This window comes from Pelmatolapia mariae, linkage group LG5 (genome assembly GCF_036321145.2).
Source record: "Pelmatolapia mariae isolate MD_Pm_ZW linkage group LG5, Pm_UMD_F_2, whole genome shotgun sequence".
Classification (NCBI taxonomy): domain Eukaryota; kingdom Metazoa; phylum Chordata; class Actinopteri; order Cichliformes; family Cichlidae; genus Pelmatolapia; species Pelmatolapia mariae.
Window position 1 is genome coordinate 37,143,680 of NC_086231.1, and position 26,941 is coordinate 37,170,620.

A 26,941-nucleotide genomic window follows, 5' to 3' on the forward strand; every position below is an offset into this window, starting at 1 on the left:
AAATATGACATTCATAAAATGTTCCTCTCTCTCTCTCTCTCTCTCTCTCTTTCTCTCTCTCGCACACACACTTACAAACATTGCCACTGAATAAAAAAGGGAGTGTTTGGTCATTTGATAATTTCCCTGCCACAGGGCATTGAATTGAATGTTTATGATTGTGACTAATTTATTGTGCAACAATGAGGAATTGAAGTGGTTCTTCATCATTTATTTTGCTGCATATTATACAATCCCAATGGATGTTTGTGTTAGTGTACAGTGTTTGGCATCTTGCACTTAGGTCTCATTGGGCAGTCATGAGGGATGTAGAAGAAAACCAGCAGTTGGAGGTTTTGAACTCTGAAATGAATTCTACAGGAGTTTGTTCCAGTGGCCACAAAGAAACGACTGGTTAAAGAATCAGTGCCTAATAAAATATGGCAGAGAATATGTAGACGACACACACTTGTCCAGGGTCATTCAAATCTCTCATTACTTCAAAGCTTGCTGACAAGAATGACCTAGACAGTTTTAGAGTCCCAGAGGTGCAATAGCTGTAATGAAATTGTCGAATATTTGATGTAAATGTGCATTTTGATGTTTTTAGTCTTATGACTATTCAAAGCAATTTAGACCACAAGCCAGATTTAAACATACAGTCATACAGCACTTTATTCTATGCTATGTGACTGTCACAGATTACTATTGGCAGAATGGATTGTCATTCAATACATGATGTAGAATATATGAGAGAATGCTGTTTCAAGATTCTTAAACAGGAGGATTCACAGCTTTATAAACAATAGTGAATGAAACTTGTTATCGTTAAGATTTAGACAAAGAGGCAAAGAGATAAAATACCACATTGGCGTAGTCAGGCTTCAGTTCATTACGGTACTGAAACAACATTAGTGACAAATTACCTTAGTTATGGCCCTGGACATAAGAAGTCCTGCTTGGCCTCAGTGCAGTGTTTGATACTGTTGACCATACAGTGACAATAAAGGGCTATTCTATTCTATTCTATTCTATTCTATTACAGAGATTAGAGCATGCTGTCAGTATTAAAGGTCCTGCACTTGCGTGGTTTGAATCTTCTCTATCTAGCAGACTCTAATTTGTTCATGAAAATGGGGAGCACACACACAGGATAATTCTGGAGTTCCACAGGGTGTCATGCTAGAACTAAGTCTGTGTACTTTACGCATGCCTCCTTTAGGTGGTATGAATGAAAGGCATGTTATGTCTAAAAACATCAATTAGTTAAACTGCAGAAATGTCCTAAAGACATAAAGACCTGGATTCAGGTAAAACTGAGGCTATTGTATTCAGCCCTAAAATCTTAGAAACAACCATTTACTTACATTGGATGGCATTACCTTGGCCTCCAGTAACAGTGTTGGGAATCATTTTTGAACAGGATATGTTTTTCAGTGTGCAAAACAAGAAAATATGTAGGACTCCTTGGATTTATAAAATATCAATAAAAATTAAATATCCTGTCTCAAAACTAAAAACTCCCTGAAAAGCCTTCAGTTAATCCAAAATGCTGCAGCAAGAGTCCTGACAGGGACTAGAAAGAGAGAGCAGATTTCTCCTGTATTGGCTTCTCTTCATTGGCTTCCTGTTAAATCCAGAATTCAAAATCCTGCTCCTCACATACAAGGTCTTAAATGATCAGGAACCATCTTATCTTAATGACCTTGTAGTACCATATCACCCTATTAGAGCACTTCGCTCTCACACTGCAGGCTTACTTGTTGTTCCTAGAGTATTTAAAAGTAGAATGGGAGGGAGAGCCTTCAGTTTTCAGGCCCCTCTTCTGTGGAACCAGCTTCCAGTTTGGATTCGGGAGACAGACACTATCTCTACTTTTAAGATTAGGCTTCAAACTTTCCTTTTTGCTAAAGCATATAGTTAGAGCTGGACCAGGTGACCCTGAATCTATGAATAAATAAGCTTTTTTAAGCTTGTTTTTGAGCGTTAGAGCCTTCATTCAGGAAATGAGGCTTGAGGTTTTATTTTGATTTTATTAAGATGCCAGTGGCGTTTCCTGTTTTTGCACTATTGCTTCGTTAGTGAGGAGAACCAAAGAAGGTATAAACCTTCATATCTTGAGTCTGAGGGTGCAGACACAAATTTAAATGTCCCTCCACTGCACACGAACACCTACAACTTCTGTCTCTATCAACAACATATGTAAAATGCGATTTGTTGGAAAGGAGTCCTTCTTGGCCACAGCACTCAGAGCTGCGCTGTGGCAAGCTCAGTTAATCCAGGTAAGAAGATGTAAACAAAAACAAAACAACCCAAATTTCATTCTTGTTTCTTTTTAATGCAACTATTTTCTGTCTTTAGAGGAAGTTGGTAGGGGTACGGCAAAATGTTCGATAGAGAGATTCCCCTCTGTAATACTGTAATACTGTTGATCTGCATATGGGCTTTACTGTATTTGATGGTGAAACGGGACAAACAGTCCTGCGTATTATTCACTGCCAAAGAATAACAAAATCTGCTCTGATGTCTTGTCTGAACATTGTGTGAGATTACTTTAAACTGTAAGCTACTCTTTTCACAGAAAAGATCTAAAATTAATCAGTGGGCTGTTGTACCCTCTTAAGGCCATGATAAGAAGGTTTTGGTGCATGGGGAGGGAAACATAAGAGGCTTTAGGGGCTGCTTTTATTAAAAGGATCTGACATCTACCTGCCCTCGCAAATGGCAGGCAATTTTGACACTTCTGGCACGCAAAGCAGTCATACAAAAATAACCTTGTCTCCTGGGCAGCAGGCTTACTCTGTTTGGATATTGTTTACCTTTAAGGACGATATGAAAAGCTTTGTAAATGAAAGGCCTCTTCACAACAAATCACAGACTAATTTATTTGGCAGCTTGAATGTCTACACGTGGGCTGCTTTCTGTCTTCGTTTTTCATTTTCCTGTTGTCATTATCCACATATATCATGTCAGTGATGGCTTGATGGGCTCAGTGTGTTGCAATGCCTTGGTCTCACATCCATATTACTGCAGAACTCCCCACAGCACAGCGGCAGCCTGTCAGCACTAAGATTCGGGGCTAGTTCTCACTGTGATGGTCAGTTGGAGGTTCTTTTTATTTTGATACACTTATCATTTTCCATTTCCACACTTGATTGGAGCTTAAAAGCCAAAGCAGCTCAGATCGTGCCAGCATAAATCTCCAGGCCCATTAATCTGTCCTGGTGTCATTTCTCACACAGAACTGTCCAATCGTGTCTAGATATTCATGGGGAAATTAAATGAATGATTCTAAGGCAACTCACCCACACTGCAGATGGGATGTTAAAATAGGTAGGCTGCTTTGTGTCTTTGCTCTTGATTACTTTTACTATATAGGATGTGAGGGAATAGTCTTTGTGGAGGTAAAGAGCATGCATTTCCTCCACTCAAATAGTTCCTTTTCATTTTTATTGCGATGATAGCCTTTAAAATAGTATTTACCAAAACAACGACCGCTGGAGTATATTCAGTGTTTGATATTTTAAGGAATAGAAAGCTTTCTTGGACACACACTATAATGAAGAATGTAACTAAAAATCCCTTTGTTACTCGGAATGTATGAAAATGCTAGCACTGTTTAACATTACACCATTGAATCTGCCCTCACTAATGGAAATGTCTTCAGTCTAAAGTGTAGGCATTGATTCATTAATTGAAGTTCCTCTGATGTGAGGTGGTATACACATATCCAACAGATATTTTTGTGTTCTTATAGTGAAAGTTCCCCATAAAATCCAGTCCAGACTTCACAGAGTCAGAATTAGTTTCAGTTGATATTAGAAAAGCACATTTCAATCACATGCAGATCACACAGATTTTAGATGTTTAAGCACACGGCTTATTTCATACACTGTCTGTTCATATGCAAAAGATATATTTATATTGAAATTATTTAACATTTGTCTCCAAGAAATTTCTGGAATGGACGGGACTAGTCTGGCCACTCAAAGCACTTTTACATATTTTACATATAAGTTACATTAAGCTTTGACTCCTTGTTCTTAATTCAGTTTCGTTTCAGTTTCAATTGTTTAAAAATATGTAGCTTTTGTTTAGTCTTTTGATTATTATTGTATGGCGGGATCATATATGAGACAATATTTAAAAAAAAAAATGCAATAACACATTTACCAAACTAACAAAAACTAAAACTAAAGCTATTTCCTATATTAATTTATTTTAAATTGTTTTCTTTTCCAAGTTCACAAAATCATTTCAGTCTTTCAAAATTCTAACTTTTATTTACATTTTGTATATTTGTACTTTTTTACATCCTGTTTTAGTTTAGTTTTAGGCAACTATAATAACTTTGGTCTTTAATTTACAAAATAAAGCCCCACGAGATAACAATTGTTGTAAAGTGTTACTTTAAAAAATAATAAACTAATTGGATTTAACCTCCTAAGACCCGAACTCTTCCACGGCATGCATTTTTAATTTCTCTTTGATATTTTGGCATATTGGGACCTGATGAATGTAAAAACAAAGAATTACCAGATTTTTTTTTTGTTTTTTTACCTGATTTTTGTTTCTAAGAAAAATCAGAGCCACATATGAGGATATTCGTTTAAAATTTCGATAGAACAGTAGCAGTATAATGTCCTCGTAAGTGGATATCAGGCCCTTGTAGAGCAAAATTAATTATTTTGGTTTAAATAACCCAAAATGTGATGTCCACATGTGGACGCCAGGTCCTAGGAGGTTAATGGATTGCCAAAATAAATTTTAATTTATTTTGAAAGAAATACATTTTATTTCCATATAGTTATCACATGATCCTGTAAGTGCTAATATTACGAAGTTATTTATTTCTGCACTCGTCCAAATCCTTTTTTTTTTTTTAAACAAACTGAATATAGACAGACCAGTGAGCATTTGGATCACCCAGGGATTAGATGGATCTTGTTCTTACCAAAAACCTTGTTTTCCTCATATTCTAAGAAGGATTTCACCCCCACACCACCCCGCCACTCTCCAATACGCAAGCCCCCCCCTAGTCCCTTCCCGTCTATAGATTAATTAAGAGATATCCTGTCCTCTTTTAATTTGGAATGATATTATATCTAATCTTCTCGAATTTAGTCATAGCATTCATCTTCGGCTCTGGATTTGATTTTGGTCAATGCAGCTAAATCTCCTTCAGTGTGGTACTATAAACGCTCAAGATGACTTTAATCCACAGAATTAATCTAAGACTCTGTGTCTTAAGAAAATGCTGCTGTGGAGCAAGTCAGGAGGTTATGGGCACAGATTAACAAATATGTATTTTGTTGTTGTTATTTCTTTCACTTTGTTTCTTCTTTTTCCCCCTCCTGGGTCACATTCTTACAGTTCACAATGTGAATTCACATTGAAGACAAAAATAAATGAGCTGTCAACTTCTTTCTACACTTTCCAATGACTTTTATTTAAATCTTCTTGGCCTCAGTGGATTTTTTAAGAAGGCAGAAGGTGAACCCCAGGTAACATCACACATGGAGCAAAAACACTTTGGGAAATAAATACCAGGTCCATGCAATTCTTACATACAGTATGACACATAACTCAAGGTAGAGTAAAGAACACAACTGAGAAAAGCAAAGTTCTAGGAAACTTCATTTCTTGTCGTCCATTATAAAAATGACGATTAACTCCCTCATAGATCCTGCAATAGAGCCTTGGGGACATATAGGAAACTTGGTTTATCAAGAACAAACAACAAATGGCAAATAAACTGTATTATTTAAACATATAGTCGACTAAAAAAAGAGTTGCTCCAAAATTTAAAATGTGAAAAATGTTGAAAATTGCTCTAGAAGTGTGATTAAAAATCAAACTACAAGTGTATTGCTGTACTATATGCATTAACCAAACAAAGTTAGGAAAAGCCAGAGATGCAAGGTTGATGTTCAAACTAATGCACACAGCTTGTGCTGCTCATATATTTATCTGTAGGCTGTTTAACCAAATACTTAAATTACTGGCAGTGCATCATTTACTTTGTAAAGGAAAAAAAAGTGATTGTGTGTATTGTGATGACCCTGGAACTCATAAAGGGTTGTCTTCCAGTTCTACTGCACAAAACACATACATACAGATATTTTACACATTATTCCTTCACATTATTTTGTGGCCACAATTTCAAGTCATGCAAAAAATCTGGGTGCACTGACAGATTAATAACATTGAGGTGCACATGTTGAACTGATTATGCACTCCATATTTTGTTTTATGTACTTTCTTGTTAATGTTCAGGGACCATCCATAACCCCATACTTTTTTTTTATTTTATCGATTTACCCCCAAAAATAAATAAACAAAACCAAAAAGTACAATTGTACTCTAACAGTACAAGCCAGCTCTCTGTTTGCTGCATCCGTGACATATAAGCCATTTTTGTGCAGGGCAAATACATAATAACATAATAATAGCATATTGCTTAAATTTGACATCTTGATATTTTGCTACATGCAATTTTTTTTATTTCACTGTTATTTAGGCACCAAGTTTAGCAATAAAAGAAAACAGAAAGTAGCTAGCTATAGGATCAGTATGCAATAGGATGAGCCACAATTGGTGGAAAGCCAAATCCATAATACTCGAAACTTTTAGTTCCTGGAGTATAAGTACATTAACATAAATGAGCTCCTCAATTTTGGTTCACCAGTCTGAGCACGTAGATAGCGTGCGACGCAGATTGACTGATAAATCAAGAGGTCAGCTCTCTCTTCACCACAATGGTCTGATGCAGCGTCTGCATTACTGCAGCTCCAGCCTACAATCTGTCTGTCAAGCTCCCTTCTTCTGTCATGTGTCAACAAGACCCCAAGATACTTAAACTCCTCCATTTAGGGTTGTAACTCGTCCCTGAATTTGAGTAGGGACCCCATCCTTTTCCAGCTGAGACCATGGCCTTAGACTTGGAGGTCCTGATTCTCATTCCCAATGACTCACACTTGGCTGATGAAGCCAACAAGAACTGCATCATCTGCAAAAAGGTGAGATGAGATTCTGAGGCCACAAAAGTGGAAGCTTTCTGCCACATGGCTATGCCTAGAAAATCTGTCCATAAAACTACAAAGCGAGTCAGTGACAAAGGGTAGCCCTGGTGGAGTCCAATACGCAGCAGGAATGAGTCCGACTTATTGCCGGCAATGCAAACAAAGCTCGTGCAATGATTATAGAGGGACAAAACAGGTCATAGCAATGGACCAGACATCACATACTCCAGGATACGCCGAGGGATGTGGACAAATTACTTCTCTAGGTCCACAAATCTCATGTAGGCTAGTTGGGCAAATTCCCACCCACCCTCAATTGTCCTTGAGAGAATAAAGAGCTGGTTCAATGTTCCATGAAAACCACAAACACCGCACTGATCCTCCTGTATCCAAAATTCAACTAACAGACAAACTCTTCTCTCCAGTCCACACTCCCAGGGAAAGTGAGGAGTGTGATTCCACCCCTGTAGTTGGAGAACACCCTGCAGTCTCCATTCAGTGTTTACTGCTTTGTTCTTGAAATCTTGTTTGGTTTTCTGTTTGTGTTGATATTCTCGGGCCTTCTTAGTTTGAATTATTTGGGTTTTCCTACTTCTTTTATCTTAATTTCCCTGATTAGCTCCACCTGTGTTCCCTGCTGTTTTCTATTTCTCCATTTACCTCTGTGTATATTTGAACCCCCATTTTTGTGTGTTTGTAGGGTTTGTTCTCTATGTGTTAGACATTGTAGACATTGTTTACTGCCACTTGCCACTATTATTTTTTGACTTTGTTTTTCACCTGTCAGCTTTAAATAAAGGCCCATTTTTGAACCCTGTCCTCCGAATTCACATTCTCCCCTTCCATACACCACATGACATTTAGATTTAGATTACTAGACAGGAATCATTTGATTCATACACTGAACCAAACACTTGTAATGTTGAACCTCTAACACTTGTTACACCCTGAAAATTTGACACAGTTCCTATTATTTGACACTAGCGATAGGGTTTCTAAAGATGTATTCAAATGTATATTTTTTGTCGGTGTAAAATGATTCTATGTGACCACTAGTCTTACTGTTGATAATGTGCTGAATTTCTTTTGTTTTCTCACATTTGCTGTTGGCAATTACAAAGCATGTTTTAGAGCCTGCAAAAGACAAACCGTCACTGTCACATCCTATAACATCACATAATGTAAAAAAACGTTAATTTGATTTTTTAGCTGAGAAATGATGCTGAACCATTACAAAGGAAGACAATTTAAATCACTTTCACATCTGGTGCAGCAAAACAAGATAATTATTTTTTCAGTATAACATAGTTATATCATATGGAAAGAAAACTGTCATCCATATTGGTGGAAAACATTAAAAAAAACTTCTAAATGCTTTAATTTAGCTGTTTTGGGCCAGGTGAATACCAACAAATAAATATCCATATTTTCTTGCGACACTTCCATCAGACACAATGTGAATTTAACAGTGCAAAGTTCATCCTGCATTTGCAGGCAGACTTTGGAATAGACAGACACATGTATTAGTTTTACTGTTTTTCTTGAAATCACAGTATAATGGCCTAAAACACTTGAGAGTTTTTCCAGCAGACGTGCAGAAACAACACTGTGTATTTCTCAAAGTATAAACAAGAACAGAATACAAAGACTAAATAATTAAGGCAAAAAATAATTTAGGTACTAGCCTTAATTATTTGGAAATTTAGCTTTGAAGATTTTAAGTGATGATTATTGACACACTTGAAGGTGTTTAAAGATACATAATAGTATAAACATAATAATAAATGTCATAAATTTAACAGAATTGTGGAAGTATTGGCAACAGAAAAACTAAAACCAAGCAATGGAGGGAACAGGCCAAATTATTTTGACTCTATAGAAGGACTGGTGTGGGCTGTCAGGCAATATACCTGACCCTTTGAAAAACAATGAAATCATTATTATTATTTCAACCCTTTTGATCTAGTTGTCGTTATCTTCTTCATCGCTGTCCTTCATTGAAATGCCTTGCATCCCTCCTTCTTTCACCGATGCCGTGGCTTCTTCCAAGGTTAGTCGGTTTCTTACAGTTTCGTACATCTTAGTGTTTAGCGTAGAGTCCAGTACCCCTTGAAGGCGGAAGTCACGGTACTTTTTCTATCTCAAACAGAAAAATGAAAAATGATTAGCAGAGATATTTCTGGCTTCACAGGAAATATAAAAAAAGCATGTCAGCTGATTGGGTTGGTGAGTCCCTGACTCATCCACTTAGCCTCTCAAGGTGTTAATGAAATCATCAGGTCTTGAGTCGGTCTTCAAATTAGGTAAACAAAAGTTTAGGTGAACATCAGTACATCTTATTAATATGATGATGATAGTGCTGCCCTGTTCAGCTGTAGCTGCACTGGCTGATGATAGCACCGTTAAAGTCTGCTTAAACAATAGATGTAGTAGATGCGACCACTCTGGATCTTCTACATAGGCTTGGTATACTACGCCAGCTACTTCCAGGAAGCGACTGAGCTTCGCACCAGTAACATCCGACAGTGGAGGAGACATAGAGCGGGGCTAACTGCTAAGCTAAAGGCTAACCTGTGTAAAACGCTGTCCATCTTGTTTTGTTAACATTTTTTTAATGTTCGCTCCTTGGAGAATAAACCGGACTATCTAAGGCTGGACTTAACTACACAACATGACATGAGGGACTGTGCTAAAATATTTGCAGCGACCGGGCTGAATCTCTGTTTCTGACAAAACTGTTAGCATAGTGGGATCAACAGCATTCCAGGCAGATAGGAGCTCTTATTGGTAAATCACGAGGAGGCAGTGTTTGCCTATACACAAATAACAACTGGTGCAAAAATGTGAAAATGATATCAAGCCACTGATTGTTCACCCACTTTGAAATGCAGACTGGAGGGCTCAAATCACCAATTCCTATACTAACTAACAGATAACCTTCTCTACCTCCTTAGCCACTGTAAAACCAACCACTTACCCTTAGACTTAATTAGTTAGAATAATGCATTTTGCCTTTTTAATGGTTGCACACAACTGATAAAATAGATCGAAATAGAAATATTTAACATTTTACTTTCATTAAAAAATATTTAGCGTAAAAAGTCAAGAAATTTGTTTTATTTCTTTGTTGTTACAATGCTTCTTGGCAATATATATATATCTATATATATGTGTATGTGTGTGCGTGTGTGTGTATGTATGTATATATATTATTTTATTCTCCCTTAATTGATACTCTATAGAACTTGACTTCACACTGAGGTGGCAATTCAGCCATTTCATTCAATTCAAATACATTTTCCTTATAACTGTCGCAGTATTTAAGGGAAAATAAACAGGCTAAGAGTATAACATCTATTGGCTACAAGCAGTGTTACTATGAAGGAAAAATTAGCCAAACACAAATTTCCTTACTTTTTTTGCTGAGTTTATAATAGCAAGTAATTCTCACCTTGACAATCCTAATGAGAACCTTCAACTGATAAACATGGAGCTGCAGGTCCACACGGTCAGTCAGCCATGTTCCTATAAGGTTCATCGTGCTCGTGTACCATTGCTGTAAAATACACACAAACATACGCCACTGTAGTGTCAAGTGATTCTCTGTGAAATGCACAATTTTAGCTCTACACAATAACTCGACCTCTGTAGAGATTATTGCGATGGTGCTTTTGGCTGAAAAAAAAGGATCATTTCATCCTTGCTGTGTACCATTGAAAAGGCGTTTACACACTAGACGTGTAAAATCTATTCAAATATTTTGTGTGTTGGACTTACCTATTCTTAATGCAGCCGTTGACCCTAGCTGCGTAATTTCACTGAACGAATTTCCTGCCCTTTATTTTTGATTGCTGGAATCCAAATACACAGATCTGACGAATCAGATCACTGCATTTTCAACAAGTGCAGTGGTAAATAATCCTATTTCAACTCAGACACACAGCTACTCTACTCCAGACCAGTCGGCTCTCTGAAATGATTTCTTTGCCTCTTTAGATGAGGTCCCACCTCTGCTAACTAAAGTCCAAACTGCCCCCCTGAAATACGTATGAAAGCGGCAGCTTCAGCTCCTGGATGAAACAGTGATATTCTCCCTGCTGCTGCCTTCTTCTTGGATGCAGAATCTCAGTTTCTTACTTTTCTTATTAATAAAACATCAGAACCAGCTCATCATACTTAATGTCGACTTCCCCATATGGAAAAGATATATATAAATCTTATAAAGTTTGTATCTGTCTTGTGTGAAACTTGTATAAAAAGCATACAAGAGTGAAAACAGATATAAGATCCCTTGAAAAATTATATAAATGAAACTTGTATGTTTTGGATACTTCCTAAAACAATATATGAAAGCGGCCACTTTCATGAGTAAATCATATAAGCCTTATATGATTCACTATATGAAGTAGGCCACATCTGATGCAAGTCTTATAAGTTTTTTCTATTTCTTTTCCATATGGGTATGAGGTGATTTGGTTCAATGGGCCTGATTATTTAAGACCTTGTATGTGAGGAGCAGGATTTTAAATTCTGGATTTAACAGGAAGCCAATGAAGGGAAGCCAAAACAGGAGAAATCTGCTCTCTCTTTCTAGTACCTGTCAGGACTGTTGCTGCAGCATTTTGGATTAACTGAAGGCTTTTCAGGGAGTTTTTAGGACTTCCTGATAATAATGAATTACAGTAGTCCAGCCTGGAAGTAATAAATGCATGAACTAGTTTTTCTGTGTCACTCTGAGACAGGATATTTTTTAATACATGAGCAAATGAATAAAGGCTGCCTTACATATTTGTTTACTGTGTTTGCTGAAGGACATCACTACATAGCCAAAGGTATTCACTCACCCATCCAAATAATTGAATTCTGGTGTTCCAATCACTTCTATGACCACAGCACAGTGTGAGCAGATGCTGAGGTGCATAGTGCACACAGGTTGCCAACTTTCTGCACAGTCAATTGCTTTAGAGCTCCAGCCTTCAGATCAGCTCAAGAACAGTGCATAGAGGGTTTCATGGAACGAGTTTCCATTGCCAAAAAGCTGCATTTAAGCCTTACATCACCAAGCGCAATGCAAAGCACTGGATGCAGTGGTGTAAAGCGTGGCACCACTGGATTCTAGCGCAGTGAAGATGTGTTCTCTGTAGTGACAAATCATGCTTCTCTGTTTTGCAATCCGATGGATAATTCTGGGTTTGATGAGGAAGAGGCCAAAGGAACAATGTTCCTCGACTTGTGGTAGCAACTTATCCCCTTCCCGGAGTGCTCCAGCCACCCTTTTCTGGCTGAGAATCATGGCCTCAGACTTGGAAATGCTATTTGTCATTCCCACTGCTTCACACTCTGTTTCAAACAGCCCCAGTGCAAGCTGGAGGCTGATATCTGAAAAAGAGCTACATTATCCACCAAAACAGAGAGGCGGTCCTGAGGCCACTTGGGTATAAATGCTATATAAGAACAGAATTCAACTTAAACTGGATTTAATGAAACCATTTAGTCAAATCCACCTCTCAGGACTGCTGAGCCTCCCATTATGATTGGTGAAAAAGGGCAGGGAAAAAAATTCAAGTCTACTGCAAAGACCAATGTGACTGATTTCTTTAAATCAGTTTATTAATTTCCTGAGAGCCCAGCAGCTTGTTTCTAGTAGTTTGTAGATGTGAATTGTGACTGTAAACTGATGGGAGAGCAGCATGCGAGGCAAACTGCCACTGGCTCAGCTTTTACTGTTCTGAGATCAGTTAGATCTGCACTTCGTATAGAAATGCAGCTAGCATTAGAGGGTAAATGAATTACAGTGATTTAGAATCGTAATGGAAAAGTTTCCCCCCACGAATCATGTGGGTAACGTGACGTAGAGAGGGTGGTCTTTGAAAAAGTTCTTAATTATTCCTTTAATACAACAGCAAGAAACCACGATGGAGAGGGGACAGGAGCTCTAACCATGGCCATAAAACAGGCAAGTTGAACAGGCTTGGCAGTCGTCTTAGCAATTGGTTCTACTTGCCTTCCTGTAAAAGTTACAGCACACCACTGGCTAGACCAAGAGCTTAGGCTGGAAAGAATGAAGAGCAGGTTTGGGTGATTAAGGATAGAGGTGAAAATGTATGAATGAATGAATAGAATGTGTTGAGCAGATGGACGGAATACTGACAAACAAAGGAAATGAGTGAGAGAGAAAGAAGAGGATGGATGGATAGTAAATCAAGAATAATGTAGAAAAATATTGCCTGCTCTGATGAATACCAGTTTCTGTTGGATGCTTGGTAGGAGTAGGTTTTTGTCTAAAACCATGGCTACCTGCCTTGTAGCAGTGCTTTTGTGGTTGTCTAATGGTGTGGAGAATAACTTTTTGGCTCTCTTGGAGCCTGTTAGGTACACTGTGTTGTGTAAACGGTGTGTGAGCTGCACATGGATGATGGAGATCTTGGGCTGTGCTGGAAACAGTTGGACAGTACTGGCACAGCAACAAATGACTGATTTGCAGCTTGGAGGCACAGACAGGTGCTTTGTTTTATGCTAATGTCTCCTTACTTCCGACAGGAAGCATAAGTAAGCATAATGATTAGCACCTATTAGTCATTTCTGATAAAGCCTTCTGAAGTAATTTTAATGTACTTTAATACCTAACCTGCAGTAACTTTGCTGGGGGAATACTGTCTGGCTTCCATTTACATTTCTTTGTTTTCATGTAATTAAATTAGCCAAGTCTTGGTTTGTTCTGTGATGTCATTTATTATGTTAGTAATGATTTTAAAAATAGCACACCTAGACGCTATCCCAATCAAGACTAAGAAAACCACTGGTTTTAGTATTTGTTACTTTATCCATAGCATTCCACATCATGTAGTATCAAGGTACCATCCATCCACCAATTACATCAGTATTTCCATTTTCAAACTAGCATTGACTTCTTGGCTTAGACAAACAGTAAGCTCTGTGAGGCACAGTAAGCTCCGAGCAAAGCAGCTGCAGATGTTTCTCTTTGGGCCCTTGCTGGTGTCAGCCTAATTGATGGACAGTGATGAGTGTAGGGTGATACTAATACAAGCCGACTCACTTTCAACAGTCAGGGTCACAGCAGAATGGATGGGAGTCTGGAGAAGAAAGGGAATGAAAATGAAGGGGGAGGGGGTATATGCATGTTTAGAGGGAGGAAATGTCTATTGAATATGATAAATTACTTGATTTGAAAGAAGCATAAAGAAACTATTTGGAATTTAATGATATATTAAAATGACTATGAAAACCCAGCCAGGGTTCAAACCATAAACCGTCTTGATTTCAGCCAATAGTACTAACCACTACACCATCATGCCACTCACACTATCTAACATGTCTAAAATCTCCCATAGCTTTCACTCTGGCAGGGCAGCACAGTGGAGTTTGCATGTTCTCCTGTGTTTGTGTGGGTTCTCTCCGGGTACTCTGGCTTCCTCCCACAGTCCAAAGACATGCAGTTAGTGGGGATAGGTTAACTGGTAACTCTAACTTGCCCATAGGTGTGAATGTGAGTATGTCTGTCTGTATTTGTTATATATAAGCACTCTAGTTATAACAGTTTATGTGAGGGGGTTGGATGTGTGGTGTACTAAGAGTATAGCTCCCCACACCCCCAATTAATTTTGTATTTGTTTATTTCTAATGATATCCCAGTGTTGCAATATGTTATTTTGGATGGACTAATTATTTTACTTTATACAAAAATTATAATGGTACAAAGGACAATCTGTATCTGTGAAATTGTTGCTCAGAGAACTGCCATAGATTGTCGTGGTTGCTTTAATGTTCAGTATGTAGGCAGGTGGCTTGCTGCTACGTGCTGCATGCTGGATCTTTGAATGGTAATAACTTATTATGTTCTGTCTCTGCCTTATTACCCTACTATTACCACTTTATTACTGAGCTGTAATAGACAGTGCTACCACAACCCATATTTGCTTAATCTAGCATGAAAGTTGAATTCAATTAGCGTTTTTCTTATGTAATTCCACATTAGGGGAAAAGAGTGTCCTGTTAAAATGATTCTAAATGCTTCATTTTACAGTATTGTCAAATTCTAGTATTAACCATTTAGAAATAGTCACTCATTGTCTTTTGTGGTTATCTTACCATAAAATTGACTCAGCACACATGAGATGTGCTGCTGGTTTCAGCAGGACAGGTTTGGGTTGGATTTTGTTTTTCTTCTCTTCCTAACTTTTTTCCCTATGAGTAATTTTTCAGATGAAATTGCTGGGCTAACTCTGCGTGTGGAAACTTCCCACAGTTTCATTATCACCTACCTTTCCGAGTCCTGTAATGTAAAGCCTAATACCTTATCCTGTCAGTTCTCTGATGACAGCACTCCATATTCTGACACCATAATGTTACTCTCTTGTGTGGTAGCTGGACTTGCCGAGTAAATAAAAGGTCCAAGTAGAATACACGAACCCTGACCCCAGCTTTGACCCCCTCAAATGTTTATATGTGCCACCCTCAATCTGACAGTGCTACCCTCTGAAACTGCTCACCACTGCTGCAGCGAGAGCGCCCCCTTACCTATTCACAACCTGCCCACTCTGTCCCTTGTCCACGCTCTGCCTGCTATAACACGTAATACAAAATCAGATTAATCCCAGACTCATCATTACAATATCTTCACTAACTGCCACAGTCTTCTCTAGCAGAGCTCCTGTGATTTTATCACAGGCGTTGAGGCCCTTCTTTATACCCTGGCACCAGTTTACCAACAATTTCCCTTTCTACGAAATAAGTATTCTAAGATCTCCAAATAGACAGCTGCATTGCTGTTTGACTTATTAGAACACTGTGGACCAACCACCACCAGAATCAGCAGAGGACATAGCACCACAAATCATCACAGACTCTAGAAACTTCATACTGGACTTAAAATAACTTGGATTTCTTGTTCCAGACTCTTGGTTCTTGGCATAATGGCTCTTGATCTGACACTAGCCTCAAACGTTTCTTTCTCCATGCTGCTCGTACGCATTTTCCTACAAAATACATTAATTATTAATTTACTTAAAATCAACATATTGAGATACTGGATTTCTGATTTTCATGATCCATAAGCAGTACTGAAGAAATTAAAACAAAAAGGGTTGCCTATAGAATATACAAAAGATTGCCCTTTGGAATTAAATTATGAATGAATGAAGAACTTTTTGACGATTTTCATTTTTTAAGATGCCTTTTTTACATTGCCCTGCAATTGGTGACTGGGTTAGTCACCAATGAAATAAATTCATATAAAAGCTTAAAGCTTAATGTCAAAGTTTATTTGGAACCATAGGATATACCACATTACCATGTTTTCTCCCATTTCCCCAGTTATTATGTGCCACTGTGCGTGACCCACAGAGCCACAATACACATAATTATAGAAAATGTAGATGTGACAGTAAGCTAAGATATTATTTTATCTATCAACGATGACCTCGATGAGTAGCACAAAAACTACTCCGTATGTATCCATTTTTGAACAGAACAAACCAGACCATAACCTGCTTTGGTTTTCAGACTGGCTGACACGATGAAGACACCGGGTCTACATGTAGGTCAAGCTCAGTAAATGAGGACATGGGTTACAGAAAAGATGATTGTGCTGAAGCAGTGCTGGGGTGAAAAAGTGAGGCAACCTGGTGCCAACAGCTTCCTATCTGTTGCTGTGTGCCTGTGAAGGCATCAGGGAGGCAGCAGGCCTGTGATCTCGCCCCAAGCACAACCCCCCACCGAGAGGCCAGGCCTGGAGTGACTGATCCACTGACTGGCTGCTCTTGCCATCACCCGCCCCTCCTTCACTTCTCCCTTTGAAGAGACTTTGCACAGCTCCCATCTGCAGCCATTTTTGCAGCAGCCATTTTGTGCTTGCTCTGTTTTACTTTTCTTAATGTTATATAAAAAAAGGACTTGACAGTTATGTCACAAGACTTCTTGCTGCCATGACTAGCATTTTGGAGGCCTGTCAGGGACATCTGGTGTACACATAATGCCTGTGAGTTTCATCAGATTTAAAATCTTTTTTAATGCCAGTTTGAATTTAATACCAATTTTATAGTGCAGACCAACAGTGAGTAGTTATAAGTTGCATAGAGAAAGAAAGAAAGACCAAAACAAACATTTAACTGTGTTAAAGTTGTATGTTGCATCAGTTGTAAAGCCATTTGTGTCTCAGGTGCTACAGCAGGTCCACCATCAATCTAACAGGCCTTTTCCTCCTACTCGGCTTGACTCACTGCAGCTCGACGCAGTTGAATGTGATTTCATTACAATGGAGTACCACCTAACATGTGCCGAGTAGGCACTGAAAAAGTACCTGGTACCAGGTACTACGATGTAATGAAAAACCCTAAAAACCAAGTAGAGCCATGCCAAGCCAATCCGAGTAGGTACTAGTGGAAAAGGACTATAATATCCTTGTGTAGGCTACTGAACCCCAAGATTGTTTGAATGTTAGGTTAAAAAAAGGCACTTATATCAATGTGTGAATGGGTGAATTGTTCAAACGGAGAAGAAAAGTGCTACATAAGTACCAGTCCAGTTAGCATCTATTTTGTCTTTAGACATTTCTATAAAACTCTGTAAAAGTGGTGAGGCTCTTTAATAAGACATGGTTAGTAAGAAGATGTTCAGTATTTATTGGAGATTATGTATCGGAATTTCAGGAGCGGGACCACGCTTCCAAACACGCTCCTTCCGGTTGTCATCTATATAGGCTGTCCCCAGTTCTGCAAACTGTTCATTCTCGTTTACATGCCCCACCCTCCCTCCCTCCTTGTTCTCAATACTTTAACTTCTTCACTCCTATTTAGTACACAGGGATCTGCCAGGCCCGGGAGCTGTCACCAGTCCCCTTCGAGGCCTTCCCCAAACCGCAGCTCAATTTATGTCCAAGCATTCACCTTTACCTACTAAAATGCTGTCAAACCTAAAATGAGGACGTGGGCCCAGCTAGTGAATAGAGCTTATTTAGAACAAGGTTTTAAAATCCCCCCAAATTTTAAAACTTGCTTTCAACAAGTGTGATAAATCCAAAAGTGTAATAAAATCGAAACAAATTCAGCGCTATATTGACAGTTTTCAAAGTAAAACATGCTGTGTATTGTGTGAAAAAATTGGATCATAGGAACATTTCAGACAAGGTGAAAACAGCTTTGTCCACAAAGTGCTAGGTGTCTGAGAACTCAGTGTACACTGGACATGAATGCCTGTACAGCTGGCAGACACCAGCAACTGTAGTAGACTTCAGTCAATAATTTTCATATAAGTGTTAAATATAATCCTTCTGTTATATTAGATTGTCCAATTAACTCTGAAAAATGCAGAATGTATATCTAAAAAAGTACTGGTGTGGGAAAAAGTTCTGTAATGCTACTGTGAAGGGCTGGAGACTATCTGAGCTCCCATAGGGAGACCTGGAGGGAACCCATACAGGCACAGGTGCCAGGCAGGCACCTTGTGGAACAGTAGTGCCAACCACTGCACCACCATACCACCCATAATTATTGAAAAGATACATAAATGCATAAGTAAACATACTTTTCCTGTTAATTAACAACAACTTCTGTTTATAATTTGGGCTCTATGGGCCCATTTCAAATTTGTGGAGAAATCTCTTCACTTTCTCTAATACGCAGCTATCTGAGCTACAAATATTTCAAAGCCACTTTACTGTCAAACCATCCAGGAAGAGATCTGACTTTTTCAGGATAGGGTGAACAAATTGTGGCATCCACAAACTTGAAAATCACTTTGACTAAGGTTGTCAAATGAACAGTGTTGGCCCCTCTCGCTTTATGTCTGGAGATAACAAAAGAAAATCATGAGAAAAAAAACAAATTCTCCCAAGCTCTCTTTTCTAGGCTGCATGGGGATCAGCAGGGGGCTAGCTCTTGCAGACAGCCAAAATAAGCGTAATATGGCTCTGCATACATAATGCCATAACCCCACAGGGATCAAAATCTGTGACATTCTAACGAGTTCCATCTGAATCATGGGCCCCGATTTGCTCGACAGCCTTGTCTGTGTTAGTGCATTTGTGTGTGTTTTGTCACCTCACAACATTCTGATGAAGCTCTACCTACACTTGGGCAACATGCACACCCTGTACAACACTAAACACACACACAAGCACACTGCCGCATACACATGTATAAAATTGGTCCATCCCTCTTTGAGCAAAAGATGGGCGATAGAGCAACCTCCTGCCCCCATTTGACACCAGCTCTTGCCACTGCTACACGCAAACCTCATGCATGTTCACACCCCAGTCTTCAGATGGTGCTTGGCAGTGGGGGGCACTGCCACCAGCAGGATTTGCAGTACACCTCTAAACCCCCGAAACCTTCTCCAACTACCTACTCAGCTGTTTAATGAAATTTTTTGCATTGAAGATTATTATATTGCTGTCATCAGCAATATAATAACTTGCATTAATGTAACAACGTAAAGAAATTACACTATAAAACAAGCGAGATTCAGGGTCAACTGATCACCAGCCCTAACTATGAAACTATAAAGCTTTAGGTTTACAGTGGTCCCTCGCTATAACGCGGTTCGCTTTTCGTGGCCTCGCTGTTCCGATTTCTTTGCAATTTTGCATGCGTTTTTTTTTTTTTTTTTTTACAGTGCATTGTATTCTGCGTCCTGACCATTGTGAGGATGCAGGCTGTAGACCATTGTCAATCAATCTCCGTCTCCTGTACAGTACAGAATGCGTTCTGCTTGACGGATTTACATAAATCTTCGATCCTAGCAGTGTGACTCTTAAGTGCTGTACTGTATGTTTGTAAGTTTTCTCCCCAACAAACACAGCAATGTTGATGAAACGTTTTGCACCGTCAAAGGCACCTGCAATAGCACCCAAAAGGCAGAGGAAGAGGGAAAACTTGGACTTCTGGACATGCTAAAGGAAGGTAGAAGTTACTGTATTTTTCAGACCGTAAGGCGCATCAAGCGAAACAAAACAGTCAGATAAGTCAAACGTTACTCAACTCATTCTTCTTGCTTCCTCCACTTTCATACCATTGATTCATTAATTCCCATGTTCTGGACCTGAAAACAGGGTTTGATCTTTGGTTTCATTCTCTAATACTGGACTTATTTTTCTATGAAGGTTTGAACTTTGAGAGTTTAAACAAGAGAGAAAAATGTGAAAATGTTCGTGCCTGTCTGAGAAAAGTGTATAAAGTGTGTAGTGAGGGGTTTTACAGCCTTAAAACATCTATAATGATTGTAAAAAATAAAATTGGCTACGGATTTCTTTTTTTTTTTTTTTTTTAAACCTGTCCCGTTTGGTTCTTTTGCCATCAGAATTGTTGTCTAAAGGCGAAGAAAGATGCCCAACGGATTTACTTTACCAAATGGACCATCCCATCCTTGCCGTAATGGTCCATTTGATTTACCTTTTATTGTTTATTTTATTTTATTTTATTTATTTTTTTTACTTGCTAGATACGGGACAGGGGAAAAGAAAAGGGAGAAAGAAAGAGGGGGGGAAAAACAAAACAAAACAAAACAAAACAAAAAAAAACAGCGGAGAAGAGGGACGGGGATAAAGGGCAAAAAACAAAAACCAACAAAATAAGCAGACAAAAAATACATATATCGATCACCTGGATCACCTGTTGAGAAAGAAAAAAGAAAACAAGCAGAAGAAAACGAGAGTAATAGAATAAACAACATCACAATGATATATGGGAATATAACACTAAATACTTAATATTAAACATTATTGTGCAGCACGTAAGATCGACAGCGCACAGTGTGCTTTGAGGTAGGAGCCAAAAAGGGTGTAGTTTGTGTGTGTGATCACCCGTGTGTACACCTGTGAGCATGAGCGCGCTTGTATTTAAAAGGTTCCTTAATGTAATGATCTGCTAGAGGGTGTGGGGGGCCACAGTCCCATCCTCCAGGGCATGAAGCAGGTATGGAGGAGATCAAAACTCCAGACATCCAGAGGCCCCCAGAACACAAGAGACCAAGGAAGACCAACAGAGGGGCAGCCGCGCCACTGTCCCAGAAAGAGCTGAGGAGAGTCCCAGATACTTCGCGGATTTCACCTATCGCGGGTTATTTTTAGAACGTAACTCCTGCGATAAACAAGGGACCACTGTAATCTTAAAAGTACAGAGGGTGTCTGCCTCCCTAATCCAAACTGGGAGCGTGTTCCAGAGGGCCTGAAAGGAGAATGTTCCACTCTACTTTTAAAAACCCTAGAAACCACTAGCCTGAAGGCTGTTCAGGGAGTTTTTAGGACATCTTGATAATGATGAATTACAGCCAAGATGTACTAAATGCGCAAACTAGTTTGTTTGTTTTTTTGAGACAGTTTCTTTCTAACTTTAGAGAGATTGCGCAAATCCTACATATTTATTTAATATGCACATTGAAGGATATGTTAGGATAAATAGAGCTGGGTGTCATCTGCATAGCAGTGAAAATGTATGCTATGTCTTCTAATGATGCTGCCTAAGGGAAGCATGTATAATGTAAGCAGAATTGGTCCTAGCACTGAACCCTGTGGAACTCCATAATTAACCTCAGTGTGTGAAGAGGACTCTCCATTTACATGTACAAATTGGAGTCTATTAGATAGATATGATACAAACCACTGCAGCATAGTAGTTTTAATACCTATAGCATGCTCTAGCATGGCATTGCTTAAAAGCTCTAGCTTGTAAGTGATGTTTAATTGCTGCCATCTTGAAGGACTATGTTGAAATAAACTGATCATATTTAACCTCCTAGGACCTGGCGTCAACATATGTGGACATCACATTTTGGGTTATTTAGACCAAAATACTCAATTTTGCTCTACAAGGGCTTGATATCCACTTACGAGGACATTATAGTGCTACTTTTCTATCAAAACTTTAAAACGAATATCCTCATATGTGGCTCTGATTTTTCTTAAAAACAAAAATAAGGTAAAAAAAAAAAAAGGTAATTCTTTGTTTTTACATTCATCGGGCCCCAATGTGCCCAAATATCAAAGAGAAATTAAAAATGCATGCCATGGAAGAGTTCGGGTCTTAGGAGGTTAAATCTGGACCAGTGATTAATGTCAAGACCTCTTTAAGCAGCCTTGTAGGAGTGGGATCCAATAGATATGCTGATGTTTTAAGAAAGTTCACTCAGAAAGATCAAGGTGCTGTATAAATAAAAATGAATTGAAGTGACTAGATGATGACTCCGAGGCATCTAAACATTTTTAATTAAATGTGTATTGCAACAGAATCACTAAGTGATATGATAAGTGAAATAATATACCTAATAATGCCTAACCTAGTGACCTGTCTGATGGCTTGCATCACTATAAACCAATATTATTGATATGGTTAGACATAGCACTTCGCTTTCTTCACAGCTTTGACTTTAAGAAGTTTCTGGTTACTGGCCATTATAAAATCCTTTTATTTCATAGTAAGGTTTGCTAGATGAGGGATGATGCTAAATGTGTGATATGTGATATTAACCTCAAACTGGTGAAGGAACTGACTTCTTTAGTTTTGCATATTTAAGTCTGATTACCTTTTTATAACTACAGATGACAGTAATTATACTGATTTCTCTGTGAGTGAAAGCAGCTAATAAATAATTATTCAGACTTTGAAATACCTTCAGAATCTCCCTCCAAATACCCTGCTTACATCAGATTATGGGGGGCTCTGTGTGACTGTTTTTCAAGACATGCAATCCAATATTTAAACCCACTTCATGTCATGATTTGCTAACTGTACATAAGAACGTCTCAGAAAAGATGTGCAAAAATGCCTTATTACCCTGTTTATTTAAACGATACCAAAACAATAACAACTGCATTTTCACTCAGCCCTCCACTGTGTCTCTAACATAGTCAGAAGTTGTTCAACCAGACCATAAATCAGCCCTTATAAACACACAGACCCACACCCACCCACCCTCACACACACACACTCAGAAAATCTCAAAAAAGCCAACCAATTTGTTAGGTCAGAGGCCCTCTTTTGCGGGGCTATTCATGAGCTTTTATGCTGCAGAGTGACAGGAATGTTGAAGCTGAGTAGGGGCCACACTATGGTGGGTACAAAGGGATTACAAGGATTCGGGGGACTTTGCCTCTTTCTGCCTCTTGTGTGTGTGTGTGCAGTAAATACAACCTAGGCTGAACAAAAACACATGAAAGAGTACACATTTCACTATTTATTTATTAAACAATGATTTTATTATTTAGTACTCAAATTATCTAAAAAGTAAAATTATAGTCTTACTTATTTGTTATTTATTTCAATGCTTTCAGTGGTAATTTGGTCAGTTTGTTAATGTACTTAAATTAGACATCACTGTCAATATATTGTTTGGACCAAAACATTTTGCACGGCCTGCTACTTTATTTGCTACTTTTAATTTTATTTTGATATTACAATACTGTGTTTTGTAAGAAATACAGTAGTTCCTGGAGTCCAACTTTATGCCTACTTGTGCAAACCTCTAACAAGCTTTGCTATTAGGTAATTTCACCTGAGACCTTGCCTCAGCGCCCTGAGACAGCTCTGAATAACCACTGACTAATTAGGGGGTGTGAACTGCCTGATATTGGTGCCTATAAAACCCCTTTGCATATGCTCTGTCTCTCCTTTTGAATGCAGCAACGTACTAAAACAAGGGAGTCAGCCCAGCCTCCAGTTAAAGGTCTTTGTATTACTCATAGAACTGTTTCTATTCTGAATGCGCTCTGGCCTTAACACTGGCCACTGGTAAACACCAAGGCTTATATATATTGCTGAAGTTCATAAAAACATGGTGGATGTTCTTCTGAAAGATTTACGACTGTGTGGGGGACAGAAGGGGGGATGTGCTGCGTGGAAAGCAGAAAAAAGGGTCCTGATCAAAGCAGCCTCTTTTTACTTCATCTAGTGAGTGGAGCGTTAATTAATTTGTTCTTTCAAGATTTGGTGTTGTTGTATTTTGAGTTAAGTTGTACAGCTCGCCAAATAATCTGGACAGGGGATTTAATTCTGGCAAAACTTTCTGTTAACATTCTGTTAAACTATTTGTCTTTTTGTATTTTATTGCAAGTGTCTGAAGAGGAAACCATGAGAGTGGGAACATTGTGTACATTAATTTAACTTATAACATTCAGATATTATTCTAACACACTAATACAATCCCATTAAAAGCTGTATTTAACAGAGATATGTTATGTTATGGTGCCTGTTGAGGAAAGTAAAAGAAAGCAACATGAATGTAATGAACGCAAACACTGGAACCTATTTGTCTCACTTTAAAAAAGAAAACAAGATGTATCTTTGTATGTGTTTTACGTTGGGATTCTCTTCCTCCCTCTCACAGTTCACTAAGTTCACTTCTGTTCTGTTGTGTTTCAGTAAAGTCCCAGTGTTATAGTGGAGCAGGAATATGTGGGAGTCAACACTCAGAGTGAGGAGCGAATAAAGAGGGACAGGACAGAGACAAAGATTTGGCAGTGTGTTCACAGCTTAAACCATCAAGCCATGCTAATTATGCAGGTGTCCTGTTTCTCTTCTGTTGCCCCTGAGACAATGCAGCACATAACAGCAGGGTGCAAGATGCTAGCAGGCAAGGCATACATGGAACACCATAACCAAGTGGCCGGCATAGTATACAGGAACATCTGTGCCGAGTATGGGCTGGAAGTCCCGAGGTCAAAATGGGAGACGCCCCCCAAGGGTGGTGGAGAATGACCGAGCTAAGATCCTGTGGCACTTCCAGATACAAACTGACAAAATGGTGGTGGCTAACCAACCATAGTGGTGGACAAACAGAGGAAGATGATACCGAATGACATCAAAATTAGGAAGAAGGAACAGGAGAAGTACCAAAGGCACAGAGAAGAGGTGGAGGGTGAAGGTAACGGTGGTCCCAGTGGTAACTGGAAAACAGCAAAGATATTGTGCAGGACCCTCAAGCTCCCAGGCCTCTGGTAGAGGACCCGAGCTTGAAGGATAGACAGAGGGGAGAGGGGAATTTGATTTTAATACTGGTTTCTTCCCTTTAGTCTTTGTTAATTTCTTTTTTCCTTCTTCTATGCTTTTGTAGTTGCAGCTTTTTTTCTTCCCTTGGATTTCTGATTTTTTCTTTCGTACCATTTTTGCAACACCCCAATAAAAAGCTTGTATTTTGTTAACCTCTGTATGTGTATTTTTGAGTCACTTACATCAGACTCACCACACTGTTTGCATAATCGGCAGACTGTAACGGAAATTGAGGCGAAAATGTTTCAACTTTTTTGATTTAATTGCTGTGAAGATGTTTTTAACATTAAAGAAAAAAATGTGGAATATTAATAACTTATATTTTTGTTAAAATCCACAACCACTCATTAAGTACAAACTAATTTCAAATTTTGAAAAACATTGAAAACACAATCTTGTTCACAGTTGAATTGGTGTCAAAAAAGAAATCATAATAATATAAATCGCTGTTGTTTGTTATGTGACCATTAAGCAGACCACTGGACGAGTATGTCTGAGCCATAGTCTATGTAGTACAGATGAAACATTTGTGTGTCATTTTTGCACTATTTTAGAGCGAGAAAGGCAGAAAAAGTTCAACACGAGAGAGAAAGAGAGCGTGTCCTGCTGAGACCCAGCTGTGCCTGCAATTAGGAGGAGGCATGGAATGATGATTGCTGGTGCGGCAACACTAATGCCAAGTGACAGGCTTCCTTGTGAAGGAGAGGGGAGGCCGCTGAGTGCCGTAAAGCAAGACTACTTTTTCTTCTTTTTCACTTTGACAACACACTTGCTTACAGTAGTGTACACACATAGCTCATATAAGCATACTTGCACAAACAAAGAAACAAATAAGACTAAGGTGGTGGGGGTGGGAGGTCTTTAAATCTGACTGCAAGACATTATGCACTTTACACAAAGGGCTTGTCTAATCCTACCTGCTCTGCTTTTCAGAGCCCACTGCTGGTCTATTCTAGTCTGGCTCACTAGCTCAGCAGTGAGGGCCCATTGATGACGACACTCAATTACCATAGTAACTCAGACAGTAGGTCAGAACACCTCCCCTCCCCTCTGCCCACCCTGCACGACCAAGCTTGACCCTCAGCGAACATGTAAAACTTTTCACGGAATTAAGGATGTTCTTGTACTACAACATAGAATTCCAGAAATCACTGATGTGAGTATATTTCTTTAGATATTGCTCAGTGATTTAAAACCTGATATTCCAATGAGGAATGTGGATACTAATGGAAAGCTACTTTCACAATTTAGCAATGATGATAAAAACAACTTTCTGATGTCTTCAGTCCAGTGATCAATTATTTTATGAATTAGTACAACAGGGGACTCCCCCAGAGCTGGGGAATTCCCAATCAAAATGTTTATGACTGCAAAGGTATCCAAACATGTTGTCTGGCCAAAAAACGTGCTAAAATATTCTAAAAAGTCAAATTAATTTTCACAGATTTAATATCCTATTTTTCGTAAACAGTGATATATTCCCCCAAATGTCCTGCTATGAAGTAACACAAGCAATAAACATTATGGGAACAGTTTGTATGTTGCCAATGATTTTGGAGTCAAGGGTCTTCTATAGAGTTAGAAAAGTTGCTGCTAATGTAAAAGCAGGCGTTTGGAGAATGTTAACCATTTTTCTGTGATTAGGCTATTGGTGCAAAAATACAAACATCACCTTCAGTATAAAAAATGAGCTTTTTACATAAACTCAGTGAGGCACAGCTCATGTTTGGGTATGGCACAAATTGCAGCTGACCATTGACTACTGTCATAGCTGGGACAGCCATAAAAAGAGCACATTGGGCGCTTCATGAAGAGAGCTGGTTAAAAAGGTAAGAAGAACAGCTAAATGCATCTCCTTCTACCTGCAATTCAGCAGATAAGAGAGAAAATACGGCGCAGCATTATAAAAACACGGTGGCTCGGAGAAGGGATTGGTGTATATTT

General features: G+C 38.8%; 1 protein-coding gene across 2 annotated transcripts in view; it reads right to left on the reverse strand.

Moving 5' to 3' along the window:
- Positions 1–5,415: 5,415 nt before the first annotated feature.
- The window catches only part of cadpsa (Ca2+-dependent activator protein for secretion a), a 318,715-nt gene continuing 297,189 nt past the window's right edge, over positions 5,416–26,941 (reverse strand). For both annotated transcript variants that reach the window (XM_063474914.1, XM_063474915.1), the window contains 2 exons: positions 10,453–10,557; positions 5,416–9,137 (listed from right to left, as the gene is read on the reverse strand). In XM_063474914.1, the coding sequence (XP_063330984.1) occupies positions 8,964–9,137; positions 10,453–10,557 (279 nt within the window). In that variant the 3' untranslated portion in view covers positions 5,416–8,963. The remainder of the gene's footprint in view (positions 9,138–10,452; positions 10,558–26,941) is intronic.